The sequence below is a fragment of the Ammospiza caudacuta genome, chromosome 1 (genome assembly GCF_027887145.1).
Source record: "Ammospiza caudacuta isolate bAmmCau1 chromosome 1, bAmmCau1.pri, whole genome shotgun sequence".
Lineage (NCBI taxonomy): Eukaryota > Metazoa > Chordata > Aves > Passeriformes > Passerellidae > Ammospiza > Ammospiza caudacuta.
The window spans coordinates 112,956,559-112,973,439 of record NC_080593.1 but is presented as its reverse complement, the minus strand read 5'-3'; the positions used below and the strand labels follow the sequence as shown (position 1 = coordinate 112,973,439).

General features: G+C 36.7%; 1 protein-coding gene across 1 annotated transcript in view; it reads left to right on the top strand.

Moving 5' to 3' along the window:
* The window catches only part of PRKDC (protein kinase, DNA-activated, catalytic subunit), an 84,486-nt gene that overhangs the window by 9,763 nt on the left and 57,842 nt on the right, over window positions 1-16,881 (top strand). The window contains exons 14-30 of the mRNA XM_058806045.1: window positions 1,105-1,269; window positions 2,101-2,273; window positions 3,224-3,299; window positions 4,461-4,598; window positions 4,900-5,049; window positions 5,499-5,614; window positions 6,286-6,445; window positions 7,530-7,616; window positions 8,015-8,134; window positions 8,490-8,649; window positions 9,100-9,206; window positions 11,100-11,190; window positions 12,456-12,619; window positions 13,275-13,427; window positions 14,612-14,719; window positions 15,496-15,722; window positions 16,140-16,234. Of these exons, the coding sequence (XP_058662028.1) occupies window positions 1,105-1,269; window positions 2,101-2,273; window positions 3,224-3,299; window positions 4,461-4,598; window positions 4,900-5,049; window positions 5,499-5,614; window positions 6,286-6,445; window positions 7,530-7,616; window positions 8,015-8,134; window positions 8,490-8,649; window positions 9,100-9,206; window positions 11,100-11,190; window positions 12,456-12,619; window positions 13,275-13,427; window positions 14,612-14,719; window positions 15,496-15,722; window positions 16,140-16,234 (2,290 nt within the window). The remainder of the gene's footprint in view (window positions 1-1,104; window positions 1,270-2,100; window positions 2,274-3,223; window positions 3,300-4,460; window positions 4,599-4,899; window positions 5,050-5,498; window positions 5,615-6,285; window positions 6,446-7,529; window positions 7,617-8,014; window positions 8,135-8,489; window positions 8,650-9,099; window positions 9,207-11,099; window positions 11,191-12,455; window positions 12,620-13,274; window positions 13,428-14,611; window positions 14,720-15,495; window positions 15,723-16,139; window positions 16,235-16,881) is intronic.

The following is a 16,881-nucleotide window of genomic DNA, read 5'->3' as shown; positions in this document are numbered from 1 at the left end:
TAATGTAAATATAGGGCTAGGATAATACTGCAAATTTTAACAAATTTAATGCTCCAGTACCTGTAAATACCTAATATGTTAAGATATATTAATACTTGTTACTGTGTTTAAGTTAAATCTTGGCCAAGCATCAGATACTGGGCTGGGAGGAAGAAGAGTCTTGGTGCTGCTGCAAGTTGTGACTGTAGCACTGAACTTGTGCTCATGCTTGGTTCAGTTTCAAGGGAGAATATTTCTTTGATTGCTGAAATAATTCTAAAATATTACTTGAAGTTTTGCAAGTGATAAATGGGTAGTCTTAATTTTGTCAGCATGTTTGTAGACAGACTTTAGGCTGTCTTTGGACTTTAGACTTTCAGCCTTTAGGCCAACAGCCATATTTCACTGTTACGTAAATCAGTCCATTCTTTGCGATGGTCAGTTCCCTGCCACAGTTCTTGCCTTTGACCTGGTTCCTGTCCACAAAGACTTGTTTTTGACCTAGTTCATGTTGTGATTTACAAATCATTCTATAGAAATTTGTAAGCTTTATTACAAACCCTTAGTTACTCTCTGGGGTACTTTCCACTTGTTCATTAGTTTGGGAATAGTCTTTATAGGTTCTGTTTGTACAGGACCTATATATAAAACAGTAAAAGTTCATAATTTGGACTGCTCAGTTAAGTCATTAATAGTAGTAACCCATCAGTGATAATCAGTTAAGCTGCATTAAGGTAAGCCACTTATTACTTTAATGCAGCTAATTCAAAATATTAGTTAATCTAAGCATCCATAATGCAGAATTTAAGATATTTACAGCCAAACTCCCATGTTTTTCACTCTGAATATAAATTCATGTCACTGAAAATTCAAGTACTTTTACAGCAAAATACACTGCATTAGTGAACTATTATTACATTACATACTCCATGTCAGGTACTGGGTTTTTCATACATGTAATGAGTATCTAAAGTTAGTTTTTTCAGGTATGTTGAGTTGCTGGAAAAGCTTCAAATTATGGTTATGGTTCAGTGAAGAGGTGGCTGGGTTTTAGTGCTACAGCATGCATTTATTTGCTCAGCTCAACAAACTTGCCAAACCAGGTTTTTATTTTCTCTCTGTAAGCCCTGTAAAGCTATACATCCTGAGGATGTGGACAACATGTACATGGAGCTCCTTCAGCGCTGTAAGCAAATGTTCCTCACAGAAGCAGAAACAGTAGATGACCATCTGTATCAGCTACCAAGTTTCCTCCAGTCCATTGCCAGTGTGATATTCCATATAGATAAAGTAAGTGGAGTATTTAAAGTACCACCCAGTTCTTTTATGCAGTTGCAGATGTGTTAGGAGGTAATAGCTGTGAACCGATTTATGGTAGAAGGTGTTTACCTGAAATGTAGTGACATCTAGCCCCTAGGGGATGGGAAGAATATCAGGAGAATGCTCTAATGGATTTTATTTGAATAAAGAAAGTGCACTGAATATGCTAAATAAAATGCTACAGTGCATTGAAATTAAAACCACAATAGGCAAATATGAATATGTTTTATTTATTTATTTATAAATAATGTTCTTTATTTCGACATAGCCATAACCTTTTTGTGTTTATACCATTCTGTTGCTGCTTTGCCTTTTGGTAGTGATACTTAGCATATTCTCTGAGACTGGTACTTTGATTCTGCTATGATGTTATGCTGTCTATTTAAATGAGGGCTTTCTGGGTCTTACCTGGAGCTGTGAAGTAAGATTAGGGCATACATTTTGTATTCAGGTGGTTGTGGATAAACAGAATATAATGCTGTTACTGTTGTTTAATTAAATTGGTACTTTTCTGGTAAGCTTAAAACTAGATGCACTGAAGCACTAATCTCTTCAGGAGCTACTTTCCATAATGTGGTTCAGGAAGCTTTCTTACTCTGTTTAGTTTTATTTGGGCAGGATTTTGTTGTTGTTTTTGTTTGTTTCTTTGTTTGGGGTTTTTGTATGTCTAAGATGAATTCACTTGCTAACTCTTTTCTTGTTCTCAGAGCAGATCATGATGCAAGCTCTTGTAACAAAGTAACATGCTGAAATAACTTCACATAATTTGCATAATGGATGTATTGTTTTTCTTCATTTTAGGTTCCTGAGGTATACACCCCAGTTCTTGAACATCTAATTGTGCTGCAGATCAACAGCTTTCCACAGTACACTGAGAAAATGCAACTGGTCTGTTGCAGATCTATAATAAAAGTGTTTCTGTCTCTCTCAGGAAAAGGTCCAGTTTTGTGGAGCTTTATTAGCACTGTGGGTAAGTCTGTGATACTAACTTCATTGGAGTTTTTTGGGATCATGGTTTTTTTTTCCTTTGGGTGTTTTGGTTTTTTTTTTCCCTCATAAATTGCATAACTGATTCTAGGAGAGAAATGTGGAATAGCCATTCAGGATCAAAAATGAAACTTGTCCTCTTCTCTGATAATGGAGGTTGAGTGTTTTCATGGTGATATTTTTCAATATCCACTGTTAAATAACTTCAAGAATGCATTTAACAATCATTTTGGATAACAAAGTGGGTATCATTTAGGTCAGGAGAATACAAGTTTGTGATAAGACTTGCATTCCTGCCCTGAAGAATTATGAGAAGAAAGGGATTTCATAGGAAAATGTACAAAAATCTGTTCAATGTCCTTTCAGTTACCCATTAAAAATAGCACAGAAAATAGGATGAGTGTGATCTCTATTAGAAATGCAATTTTTTAATGTTCTGGAACTGTTAAATAGTAAAATTCCAAACATGAAGTTAGATGTAGTTCTGTGAATGCAATACTGATTGTGTCAGTATTGGTAACTGACAATTCTAGTAGTCTCAAGCTGACATTTCTTTTCAATGATTTTCAGAAATTATTTTTTATTTCTTTCAGCTATTTATCGTGACTTTTCTCTATTGCTGGGACATTAAATCTGTGAACATAAATGGGGGCTGTTGCCTTTTCAATAAGGGCATTATGAGTGATGCCCTTGTTGTCATTCATAATCAGGAAAAAGTCATACTAGTATTGAGAAAAAGTAGTGAGAAGCAAGTTCAGGATTGGTTGCCTGTGGAACATCCGAGAGTCAAGGCTCTGATCTGAGCTATTTTGTCCTTAAAGGAAAAAAATCAGTGTTCTTTTGCTTTTCCCTTACCATGACAGAATATAGAAAAGTGATTTGTTTCATTGTTAATGTTATGAGTGATATGAATGCCATGCTTTTTAAATCTGTTCAGGCAATTTTGGTTTTTGTTTGTTTCAGTTCATCAGGGATTAATCAGAATTTTCTCCAAGCCAATCACATTTTCGAAGGTAAAATAACTGTTCAAACATTTATTTCATTTAGATTCCTAGAGCATACATTCCATTCCAGTTCTTGACAACCTAACCCAGTAAACAAGGGAATGCCCAAGGAAGCAAAAATAGTACTATCCATTACTCCATTAGTATTATTAGTTATTGGCTCATTTGTTCTTAAGTCTCTCATCCCTACCTCTGCTCAGCACAGTGTAGATGCGCCTCTTGTGCTGGATAAAGAAAATTACAGGGAATAATCTTCTGTTTGGTCAGATTGTCTGTAATAAAGTAGGTTGTAATTAAAGTCATCCAGCTTTCTTCCAAGTTAAATTTTGGACATTTTAAACGTTACTGAACACTTGTGTTAAGCAAGGATATTAAAGCTTTTTAATCTTGTGCAGCAGAATAACTATAGAATTTCTCAAATAACTGAGCACTAGAACAACCTTAGAGCTTCTTTGGGTTTTTTTTGGATTGAGGTGGTTGTTCTGTGCTCTTTCCAGATTGATGGAGAACACTAAACATTCCATGTTTCTACCTGCAGCAATGTTACATTATATTGCATATATAGGTAGTATATTGCATATATCAGGTAGTTCCATTGGCAGTTGTATTGGGATTTGACTGAGATGGAGTTAATTTTTCCCATAGCAGCCCTCATGGAGCTGTGCTTGTATTTGTAACTGGAAATGTGTTGATAACACACTAGCATTTTGGCTACTGCTGAGCAGCACTGACACAGCTTCAAGGTGGCTCTCCAATATTCTCTCCTCACCAGAAGACTGGGGGGAACAAGATCTTGGGAGGGGACAGAGCCAGGCCAGCTGACCCAAACTGACCAAAGGGAAATTCCATGCCATATGGTGTCTGGTCAGCAAGAGAAGCTGACAGAAAGGAGGAGGTGGGCAGCACTGGTTAGGGTCTTTGTCTTCCATGTACCAAAACCCTACTTCCAAGTGGCTGGACATTGCCTGCTGATGGGAAGTAGAGAATAAGTCTTTTGTCATCCTTTGCTACTAAACTGCTTTTATCTTGACCCATGGGTTTTTCCTTCTTATTTTCTCCTTCCCAATCCTGGTGAGGAGGAGAGTGGTAGAATGTCCTGGTGGGTATCTGCCATGCACCCAGGGTCAAACCACCAGAGCAATGTGTCTGACAAACATGGTGTCCCTTCAGGATTTTTCTGTAAAAGAGACTTCTGGAACAGAAGAAGCCTTTGAAGCTGGAGAAGTTGTGACACCAAGATCAAAAGTACCAACTTATAAGGACTATCTGTACCTCTTTAGAAGTCTACTGAGCTGTGACACAATGAAGGTAAAGCATACTTAACATGGAAATACAAAATGAAATGGAAAATAAAACATGATCCTGAGTCTTGTTGTCTTATAGCTGCTTTTCTAACTTCAGACTTTTTCCAAATGTCATGCTCTAGAAGGGTTGTTTTCTGGTTTTAGTTGGATTTTATGGCTGATAAATTAATTAAACAGGGATTAATTTATGCTTTCATAGCTGAGAAACATCCAAAACTGGATTCTCTGGATCATTTAAATGTTTGTAAATAAAAGAAATAATTTTCATTTGTTTTTTGAAATATGAACATTTTTGTCCTGCAAAGGAAAGTGTTTTTGAAGATGCGAACTTCCTTACGGAAAAGGCACAACTGCAATCCCTAAGTCGTGTCCTGTATGATGAGCTTGTAAAATCTGTTTTGAAGATCATTGAGAAATTGGACCTGACTGTTCAGAAACTGGATATTAGTGAACAGGTGAGACCTGAGGACCTATCCATTAACTCCTGCTGTTGTAGGGGAACCAAAATCATATCCCTTGTTTTGTTTTCATTATGCCTAGATAACACCCTTTAGTGTCTTGAAGTAACAGTTATGCCAGATAAAATGTTTTTCTTAATATCTCTGAATGTTGCATTGCAGTGTTAGGAGATAGACACATCAGAATCAATAGAAGTTCACAGAATCTGTTACTTTAGAGTTTCTACTCTGGAATCTACAGTTTTTCATTTTGCAACTGGCTTTATGCTTAGAAGGAGCCATCTCTTATTTTTCCTTTCAATGACTGATGTATCAACTGTTAGTCCTTCATCTCTCAGAGTACCTAGTAACAGAAAAAGACAGACTGTTAATGTGGCAAAAAAAATGTGTAAAGACTTTCTGTGTTGTCACAGACCCAGTGTTCTTTCTTCAACATTTATTTTCAGGATGGAAATGCAGGTGACAGTGCTTTGCTTGGGCCTTCTTCTGACCCTGCTTCAAACCTTCAGCCAGCGAAGCCAATAGATTTTATTGCCTTTATAAATCTAGTGGAATTCTGCAGGTATTTATATGTTTTTATGTAATTTGAAAGTTACAAAGTGGTTGGAAGAAGTTTGAGGTGAGATGTGTTTAAGATGCTTGTTTCTGAGTTAGTTTGAATGATCATATTTCAAAATGCACAAGATGATTAGAAGGGAGACAGGAAGGGTTTTTCAGACACCTGGGCCATAGGTAAACACATAAAAGCTCATCATCTCAAGTTTTTTAAAAGAATACAAGAGACATCCATTAGCATTCACTTTCATTATTTGGGTGTAGTTGTCATTCATTATATGTTATAACTTGTAGTATTATCCTGACCATGTATCCTAAATACTTCAGAGACCAGAGATACAGTGTTCATAGACCAGTAAGGGGCATTATGTGAAAGGTACAGAATTAGGTGCCTGTGGATGTCCCAGTAATGGAATGTGATATATGAGGATGTGTGTTTGTATAAATTCAATAATGAGATATAATAAATAATAAATGGCTTTGCCCTCTAAAACAAAATTAAAATCTTCTTTTGTTTGACTCAGAATGCAGCATGCATTTATTCTCTGTCTGTCTGATGCTCTGTTACAGCAATATTTCTTTCTTGTACCAAGATGAAAGCTTTTTAAAAATAAAACTTTGTATTTAATGACTTTCTTTCTTCTTTTTCTTTCCCTATTTTCTGTGAATTTGTTTTAGAGAGATACTGCCAGAGAAACATGTGGAATACTTTCACCCTTGGGTATATTCCTTTGGTTATGAGCTTATTGTACATTCAACAAGACTACCTCTTATTAGTGGATTCTACAAGCTGCTCTCAGTTACAATGAAAATTGCCAAGAGGATAAAATACTTTGAGGTGAGATCTTTTATCCAATGGAGGGGTAACATGTGCCATTCTTAACGTATAGTATTTTATTCCCTATGGAAAATAGTTCATTGAAACTGTTACTGGGTTGTTTCAAATATTTATATCTTCCTGTGCCTCCAGAATTGGAAGCACATTAGTAGTCAAAATTTAGACTAGAAGCCCAGCTTCTGAAGAGACACTATCCATGTGTCATCACAGAATCTCCAAATTGTTAGGGTTGGAAGGGACCTCTGGAATACATCCAGTCCAACTCCCTCTGCCAAGGCAGTGTCTCCTAAAGCAGGTGGCACAGACCTCATCAGGGTGGCTTTGGAATGTCTTCAGAGAGGGAGAGTCCATGACCTGCCTGGGCAGCCTGGGCAGCACTCTTTCCAAAATCCTGAGAGCTGGGTGAACAGAGAGCTGGGAGGTACCTTTGCAGTGCAGATGGGATAAAAGATATTTTGGATAGAACAATCTAATCAGAGCAGCAGAGTTATCTGTCAGTTAATGAGTCAACTTCAGGAGTGTATTCCTGCTCCACTCACTGATTCCCACAGGGAATATGCTGCCCCAGTGGTAGATGCACTAGCTGTGGTTTGGAAGCTATAGGACTAAAACACGTGGGTGTGTAGCCCAACACAGAGCCCAGAGCTGTCCCTGCCACTGCTGCTGATGGCACCAAGTGAAGCACATTTGGAAACTCATTGGTGTAGATGCTTGTACTGTGGACACTGTTGTAAATTATTTTCTTTTTACGCCATCATTCTTGCCACCTGGACATCCACTGTTAGGGAAGTTGGGGTTTTTATGATTTGTTGCATGAGCAGAGAAAATTAAATCATTGAAAAGCTGCTTTGCAGACATCTCTTGTTTATTTGCTTAATATTTAATATATTCCAAAAAGTTGACCCTCAGTGAACCATATTAATATTAATTTCTAACCTCTAAAAGATCAAAGATACATTTCAAGTTTTCACTGACACCAGTTTTGTATTGGACAGTATGATGTATGTATTCTGAGTTGAACTTCTGGTTCATATATGTACTATGTACTTTTTAATAGTATTGACTTGTGGTTTCTCTTTGGTAGGGTGTCAGCCCCAGGAGCTTCAAAAGGTGTCCTGAAGACCCAGAAAAGACCTCTTGCTTTGCACTGTTTGTAAAGTTTGGAAAAGAGGTAAGGAATGTTGCTCCCTAACTTTCTTAGGCTGAATAAAAACATATGTGATTCAATCAAAATTTTATCCTCTGAGAAATCTTACATACACAGTAGAGGTATTCTTGCTTTTTGAACTGTGTGAGATAATGAGGTTTTAAAATCCTTTCTGGTCAGTTTTTTCAATGTCAGAAGAGGTGTATTGGTCACCAGTTCATATACAATTGAGAAATAACAGTATAAATACTTCTGGTAACTGTCTGCAGGTGAATGAGATTCCAATATTGGTTTGGCCTTGTTTATTTTACATGGGTAAATAATTTGTTTATTTGACATGGATAAATCATTTTACATTACACAATTAAGTCAAGATTTCAAAATGTTTATGTTTGTTCTTGATCTGTTTATCTCCATTTTAGGTTGCAGCAAAAATGAAGCAGTATAAAGATGAATTGTTGGCATCTTGTCTGATTTTTTTGCTGTCTTTACCCCATGACATCATCATGCTTGATATCAAAGCATATATTCCTGCACTGCAGGTGAGTCAAAGTGATGTACAGCTAACACTTTTTTCCCTAAAATACATATAAACATTCTGTAGCAAAGTCAGTATTAAGGTAACTATTAAGCTCTCTATGGTCTTCAGTGAGATAGAATGCAAACTACTTGAATCTTTGGATAAAAAGTAAATTGTTGGAATTTGCTTTTGCACTAAGCAGACTCTCTTATTGCCCGTGTTGCAATATAAAAATATCTCCTGTGCTGATCTTGAGTGAGATGCTAAACAGAGCAAAGGGAGATGTACACTAAATGCTTTTAAATTTGTCTCTTTTACCATTAAGTAACACAGGTGAATATATGTGAAAGGCTGATAGTTTTGTATTTGACATTTAGAATGCATTTAAGCTGGGCCTTAGCTGTACCCCAATGGCTGATCTGGGCCTGGATGCTTTGGAAGACTGGTCAGCTCACATCCCCAGACATATGATGCAACCCTATTACAAGGATGTCCTGCCTCTTCTTGATGGTTATTTGAAAAGCTCTACATCTACAGGTACATACATGCAAAAAATTGCTGGTCTTAAAGAAGAGGAAATCTTTTTTTTTTTTTTTCATAAAGATGTGGACATGCCATACTTTTTATTTATATTGTGCACTTTCTGTGTTTGGAACAACATTAACTTCCCTTATACCCCAAAATGCACTTTTTTCTTAAAATAGGATTTACTTGCTTTGACTGAGCAATCAGTAATTGTCGCCATTTTATTTATTATTTCTGTGTCATGTGTCCTTTTTTTGCTTAAATTAGCTTAGTTTTACTAAGAGAAAATCTTTATTGAGGAAAACAATAAATAACTTTAAGTGAAAGAATAATTGTCACATTTTAAAAATAAAAATGTGCAAAACAAGAGTGGTTTTTTTTTTTTTAATGAAACTGTGAGTAGGTGCATGAGATGGTGGTACAATAAACTGGTGTTGATATGCTGTTTTTTTTGTTCATCAGTTGAATCCCATAATAACTGGGAAGTAAGGAAACTTTCTCAAGCAGCCCAGAAAGGACGTAATAAAGTTGTGATACAGCGTATAAGAAAAGCAAAGACATTGTCAGTGGTAAGAGCCCTCTTTCTTTTTAAGAATTAAGTGTTAATCCTTTCTTCCCAGTGCTTCTTTTCCTTTCTTGCATGCATACTTTTTTTTTTTTTTTAATGAGGGCTACTTCTACCTTAGATGAGTTTAATGAATTCCATTCTGCAGTGTGGCTCAACAAGCTGTTCTTACCTTAGCACAGCTGGAAAGATGTCATATTCCAGGGTGAGGATGGGAATTAAGCAGGGAAGGGGGACTGTATAAATCCTGTAAGTCAGTATCACTGGTAGACTGATGCATTATGACAACAAAAATTTGACTCCCAACACCCAAAATCAGGTCCCAGCTTAGCAGCTTTGCAGTAGGCAATAGACTTTTGTAAGTGTTTAAGCATTTGGGGGATTTTTAATGTATTGTGGATAGGGTTACAGTCTTTAGAAGCCAACATATGTATTACTTTGTCCAGTGGCCTCTCAAATGTAAGTGTATTATAGGGGAATATTTTATATAATATAATATAATGGAATACAATATAGTGGAATATTTTAATATTCCACTGCACAAACTAACTTGGAATAAACCTCTTTTTAGATGTGACATTACTCCTATATACAGAACTCTTTCCAACTTGGTTCTCTTTAAACATGATACTCCTGGAGTGAGTCCAGTAGAGAGCTACAAAGGTGATTAGAGTACTGAAGCATCTCTTATGAGGAAAGGCCAAGGGATCGCAGCCTGTTTAACCTGGAGAAGTGAAGACTAAGAGGAGACCTCATCAATATCTATCAGTATCTGAAGGGAGGGTGTCAGGAGGATGGAGCCAGGCTCTTCTCAGTGATGCCAAGCAGTAGGACAAGAGGCAATGGGCAGAAACTGATGCTCAGGAGGTTCCATCTAATATGAGGAAGAACTTCTTTAGTGTGCACTGACCAAGCACTAGGACAGATTTCTCAGGGAAATTATGGAGTCTCTCTCACTGGAGATATTCCAGAACTGTCTGGATGCAATGCTGTGCCTGTGCTCTAGGATGACCCTGCTTGAGAAGGGAGTTTAGACCAGTTGACCTGCAGCAGCCCCTTCCAACCTTGGTCATTCTGCGATTCTGTGAAACAAAATTAGTTAATTTTGTATCCTGTACAGGCTGCTTCTGAAAATCAGTTTTCTGAGAGAGGCACTGTTGAGTCTGGAGAGAGGAGGCTCAGGGGAGACTTCATTGTTCTTCACAACTGTCTGAAAGGAGCGTGTAGCCAGCTGGGGGTTGGTCTCCCAGGTAACAAGTGACAGGACAAGAGCAAGTGGCCTCAGGTTGTGCCAGAGGAGGTTTAGATTGGATATTTGGAAGAATATATTCATAAAAGAGGTTGTCAAGCATTGGAACAGGCTACACAGGTAAGTGGTAGAATCATCATCCCTGAAGTGTTCAAAAGCATATGGGCATGGCACTTGAGGACATGGTTTAGTGATGAGTTTGGCAGTGTTGGGTTAGTGGTTGGACTTGATGACTTTAGAGGTCTTTTCTAATCTAAATGATGCTGTTATTCTATATAGGTACAGGATCTAAACTTTAAGTTCTGGAATTAAAGCAAATGAAAAGAGCAATTTTTGTTTTAGATTTGTTTCTGCACTGTTATGTCATTCTGTAGATATGTGTTATCCGTGGTAATAAAATTTTACTTGAGAAATGGTAATTGAAAGCTCACAAAATAGAATGAAAGTGCTTTCCAGTCTTGCCCTCTTTTGTTTGCTAAACCAAAGTTCATCTCTTGTTTGATGCAATTTTTCTCCTTGTGGTTTCATTTTACCTTCTTCATCTGTATTTAATAAGAGCCATAAGACCTTCATTTACTCTGTAAACCAAATTACTTCCCTATAGAAGTAACTGTGCTTTCACTAATATTAATCTGTTGAATGATTTAGGATAATAGTCCCACCTTGGAAGCAGTAAGGACTAGAGTGGCACGCCTTCTTGGATCTTTGGGAGGGCAGATTAACCACAACTTAATTACAGGTGAGTATCCTGTCAAAAATATTTATATGCCTCTGCTGTCTCTCTTGAAAGTAGATTTCATTAAGGCCTCAACATCACTCTCATATACCTGTTTTTTTGTTGCTTTCATTTGAACAAAATTACTTTTATCCAGTTCTGTAGTTTAGTAGAGCAAAAGTATTCACCAACTTAATATGGAGTAGGGAAAGTGTTTAGGAAATTACAGTTGAAAGCAAAAAACTATGCATCTGAGTATATGGTTTTATTTATTCCACCCTTCACCTTCTGGCTGCAAAGCCATTTTAAAACTTTGCCCCATTTTGTAGCTCCTTGGTACTGATTTCTACCTCTACTATAGTTCTCAGTATTTAGCAGCTGCAGTCATGAATTGTGTAAATATCAGCAAGCTTACTTTTTCATTTGTGAGTTTAAGGTACATCATGCCTTAAAGTAAGTGTGGGTACTAGAGTTCCATTTGGGTGCTCCTCAAAAAAAGGCATTTTCTCCCTTTCTCTGTCCAGTCCATGAACAAGTTTTATAATTTAAATATTAAATATGATACAATCAAATAAAAATGGAAAACAATAGTGTAAGTACCTGACCATGAGATTCACTGGATTAATTCTGCACAAAATTTAGGTAATCTAAAAATTAATATAGTATTATGCATTTTTTTCCTTTCTTTGCATGCTTATGTTTGTTTTTCTGTCTTTACAATCAATTTTCTTTCTGCCAAGTACTTCCCTGTTACTTACTCAAAAATACTGGGGAAAAGTAGCCTTATTCTCTGGAAATTAAATACAAAGTGTGGTCAGATTTTGTTAACCAGATTTTAAAATATGGGAATATAGGGAGAGAAGGGAGTAAGTATGCCAGTTTTCCTAGGAGGAGATAGCTATAAATGGCTGTGAATGTAGCCATTTTCTGTGCAATTGTAGGAGTCAGTATATTGGATCTTCTTGTCTGATTGACGTTCAAGAATTTTCTGTAACATTAGAAGACAAATGAATTATATATTGGATGTCTTACAGAAGTATTTTAAATCAAGTGTGATTCAATGTCTTCTGGATTTATTTGTCTCCAAATTTAACCTGTATTGAAACTGCAGACTGCTGTAACTCTCACTTGAAAGAAACGTTGGCTATGTTTTTTTCAGTAGTTTATAAAGAATTAACATTGCATGGCAATCTAACTGAAGTTGGAAGGTTACAGATTTTTTTGACTGAACTAAGTACTTGCTTTATGTATATTGTATTAAGCTTGTTTTCATCTTTCAAATGCATCAGCTACCTCTGCAGAAGAGATGATGAAGAAATGTGTATCCTGGGACACTGAGAGGCGCCTGAGCTTTGCTGTACCATTTGCAGACATGAAGCCTGTCATCTACTTGGACTTATTTTTGCCTCATGTGACTGAGCTGGCTCTTTCTGCAAGTGACAGGCAAACAAAAGTATTGTTTTTTTTTCTTCATCTTGTTTTATGCTAGCTGATAAAATTGCATAAAATAATGTCTTCCTTGTTACTACAGACCTGTTTTAATTAATTAATAGGTAGCAGTGTGCTTCTTTGGTACCCTTTCATGACTACACTATTTTAAGTGTTCAGAAACTAAAGAGCAGAAGTTGTGTAAGCTCTATCAGACAGCATTATGCTTGATTTAACATAAAAATGAATATTTTAAACTAGTGGATCTTTTTAAACTAGTGTTGTTTGGCCTCCTTCTCATGCCCAGCCTGTGAACTTGTGAGCTCAGTCCAGCTGAACACTTAAGCAAATATTTCGATGCTGTGCTGGATTGGGATGTTGATACCCAAAGAGTCCAGACTGGGAGTTTCCTTGAAAACACTGTGGGTGACTTTTCTGATGATGAACTTTCTCCAGCTGGTATGTTACTGCCCATAACAGAGACTAAAACATTAGGAAAAGCACCAGTTAGTAAGTGTGTAAATTACTTCCATGGTCATGATCTGTTCCTGGAATGGTGATTTAGCATGGGTGTGATTTCTCAAGTACCCCCTTTCATGTGACTCATTCTCTCCTGCCCACAATTTTGTCTTCTCTGTGAGAGTAATGGATGCATAACCAAAGGGATTTTTAAATTTCAGGTTGCAGCATGTGAGCTGCTACATGGCATGGTCACATACATGTTGGGGAAAGCCTCTCAGATGCCAGAAGGACGTCAGGGTCCCCCACCTATGTACCATTTACATAAGCGAGTATTTCCAGTACTGCTTCGTCTTGCTTGTGACATAGACCAGGTAAGCAGATTTATCTATGTGAATTTTAGCTTGTTCAAATACCTTTGAATGTGGGAATTAATAGTTTGATTTAGATGTTTTCCTAACATGTTGGGGTTTTTTATCCCCAAATGAAGAGTATTTTGTAGGCTGAAGTTCTATTCTAGGGATGGATCATCTGGATTTTGGGAATGGGGTTGAAACCTTTTCAAATTCTTGCTTCAAATACTTCTGTAATGTAGTCTTGCTCAGAGAAGTGTACAAGAGATATTCGGGTTTCATGGTGCACTCAGGGAGTTTGTGGTAGTAACCCTCTTTATCACCACATTTAATTTCTGTTGTCTTTCAGTTAGAAGTTAATTGGAGGTGAAGTTGATTGTTTTGATGTTGAGTGTATGCAAAGCTACACTCATAGGAAAAGCATTCAGGAGAGAATTTGTAGCGGCCTCTTTGATACTTACAGATGATATCAAGTTCAAATGTTTGAATGAATTATATTTCTCCTCCTTTGCACAAAACAGAACAGACACATAGGTTCATCTCCACAGAAATTACAGGTTTTTGTGCCTTTTGAGACTGCTGCTTGGACCCTGGCAGCTGTATCTGGTTTGAGATCAAATGGATTTTGTGTTCTGTTAAAATAGAAAGGAAGCTGTGTTACCAATTCAGGTGACCAATACCTCTTTTGCTGGTGTGTGGCTGGACATAAACCATAGGTAAATGATGTCTGGATTGGTCCAAGCCACAGGCACTGCAGTTGAAGCATGTGTATATGCATAAATAAGTGTGTTTAGTGTTTCTTCCCTTCATACTATAGTATGACAGTAATCAATCAGATTGATTTACAGGTAGAATTGTTGAAATTCAGGAAGTTAGATTAATGGTAAAAGTAGATTTTTAGATCTAAATATGATTTAAGAAACAAACATCCCTGTGTCCCTGATTGTGTATTGGCACATTAGTCTGCATGCAATGTTCTTTGTCTCAAAGGATATTACTGAAAGTAAGCTTCAAGGTCATGGAGACTGGCTGAATAGAAAACATCTGACCCATTTTAATTGTCTGGGGTTTTTTGATCCTTGATGTGGGAATGTAATATGAAATTAGTTATTCATTTTATAGACCCTTTTTCAAAGTACTAGTTTTTATTCTTGCATATAATAGCGAAGTATCATAGACATAGTATTAATGTTTGCTGTTTTCAGGTAGCAAGACAGTTGTATGAGCCTTTGGTCATGCAACTCATTCACTGGTTTACCAACAACAAAAAATTTGAGAGTCAAGATACAGTGGCATTCCTGGAAGCTATCCTGGTAGGTGATAAGTCTTTCCTCTCTTTTCTCTGTGCCATATGACTTTATTTTTAACTAGCATCATTTTACTGCTGAAGCAACCAGGAACATATGAACAGATAGAATGACCCCTTAACTATTTGAAAGTAAGAAAATGGTTGGTTTATTTATTTATTTTTAATAACCATTTAATATTCCTTAACTGAGATTTGTATGATTAATTTCTCTTTCTTTGGCATTCCCAAAATGCAGGTATATCATCTTCAGATAAATGAAACACTCTTTATCATCAGTATGAGTTAGGAACAACTGAAGCACGTTCACCATTCATCCCCCTGAATGCCTTTGTGGTGTGCTTAATTTTTTATCAATTGTCTTTGCCTTCACCAGGTGCAAAAGTTTTGCATTTAAGACTAGCATTTGCACTGAACAGAAGTGGTTGGAGGTAAGGTAGGTCAAGGGGATTGGAGTATTTTTTTTAATAAGAGTCAGTGTTGTCACACCACTTCTTATGTGGAGGAAGCACGCCCATCAGAAAATGAAGTGACTTAACCTGATGGCTGAGACAGGAATAGAAAATCCAAATCTTTGAGCTGTAATTCAGCACTGTGAAGGCTAAAAGTTCTGCCCTTCCCTTGGACAGTAGCAATTTTGAACTTTGTTAATTTCTGGTAGGCTGTGAGTACAGTTTTTTTATTTGCAAATAGTGCAATGTAGATAAGCTGCTATAATACTGCACAGAGCCAATGGCAGGGGGTTTCTCATTGTTGAGATGAAATAACCTTGTGTAATTTCAGAGTGGCATAGTGGATCCAGTTGACAGCACTTTGAGGGATTTCTGTGGCCAGTGCATCCGAGAATTCTTGAAATGGTCCATCAAGCAGACAACACCAAGGCAGCAGGAGGAAAGCCCAGCAAACACCAAGTCTCTTTTCAAACGGTTGTACAGCCTTGCTCTTCACCCCAGTGCTTTCAAGAGGCTGGGTGCAGCACTTGCTTTTAACAGTATCTACAGAGAATTTAGGTGAGCAAGCAGAGCTTGAAACAGTAACTAACTTGGCCTAAAGGTTCAATGAGATGAAAAGAGTTACAGCTCAAATAGTCATCCCCTGACACTCATTCTGTTAATGTATATGGTAGCTGGAACATTCTGTTACTCAGATTATTTTTAATAATAATTTTGTTGTTTGGGCTTTCTGTCAGCGTGAAATGTATAAAAATAAATTTTGATCACAGGTTTATAAGATGTTTTTTATCCCTTTTTAGGATGCTCAGCAGATTTCGCTGCTGTTTTTTAAACTGGTTTAGATTTACTCTCTTGTGCAAACACCTTTTGCAGTCTGTCTCTACAGTATTTAATTCAGTGGTTTTTAATTAGGATTTTACATTTAGTGCTTCTTCTATTTATATTTCTCATAAAATGTTTTCCTGTTTTTTAAAGGGAAGAAAATTCTCTGGTGGAGCAGTTTGTATTTGAAACACTGGTTGTTTTTCTGGAAAGCCTGGCTTTAGCCCATACAGATGAAAAGTCATTAGGTGAGCTATAGTTAATTAACAGTGGAATGAAGAAAAAAGTTACCTTGTGGAATCTTGGGTTAACAAAGAAAAATTGTAACTGTAAGAAAATTACATTTGCTTACTTCTGCAACAAAGGAATAATTATTTTTCATTATCAGTAGAGAGCTAGTTAGGAGCTCTTATAATCAATTCCTTGCAGTGTATAAAGGTGGTATATATGTATAATCAAGTGTATTTTGAGCCTAGGAGAAGGAACCTCTTCATATTTATGATGACTTACACTTTTGTAATAACACTAAAAATGCTGGTGGTGCTTCAGATTTGAGTTGTAGTTTTGCAGTTACATGGTGTAAAAAAATGTCGCTTGGTGAGAATCAGTCTATTCTTCTATAACAAATAAATGCTCCAAAAATAGTAATTTTCATATATTCTATGGAATATTTCCACTCGTTTGTGATACCCTTTCCTCATTGTCTTGTCATTCTTTACAACAGTATGTAGGTGTGTGAAGAGCCTGTGACCTCTTTCACAGTACTAATGACTCTTCAGTAAATCTACTTTTCTATCCTTTTTTTCCATGCTCTTTCATCAATTAATAGGAATTAGAACAGAAAGCCAAAAGTTGGTGTAACAAAACTTAATTTCTTTCAGAGGAAGAGTTCAGG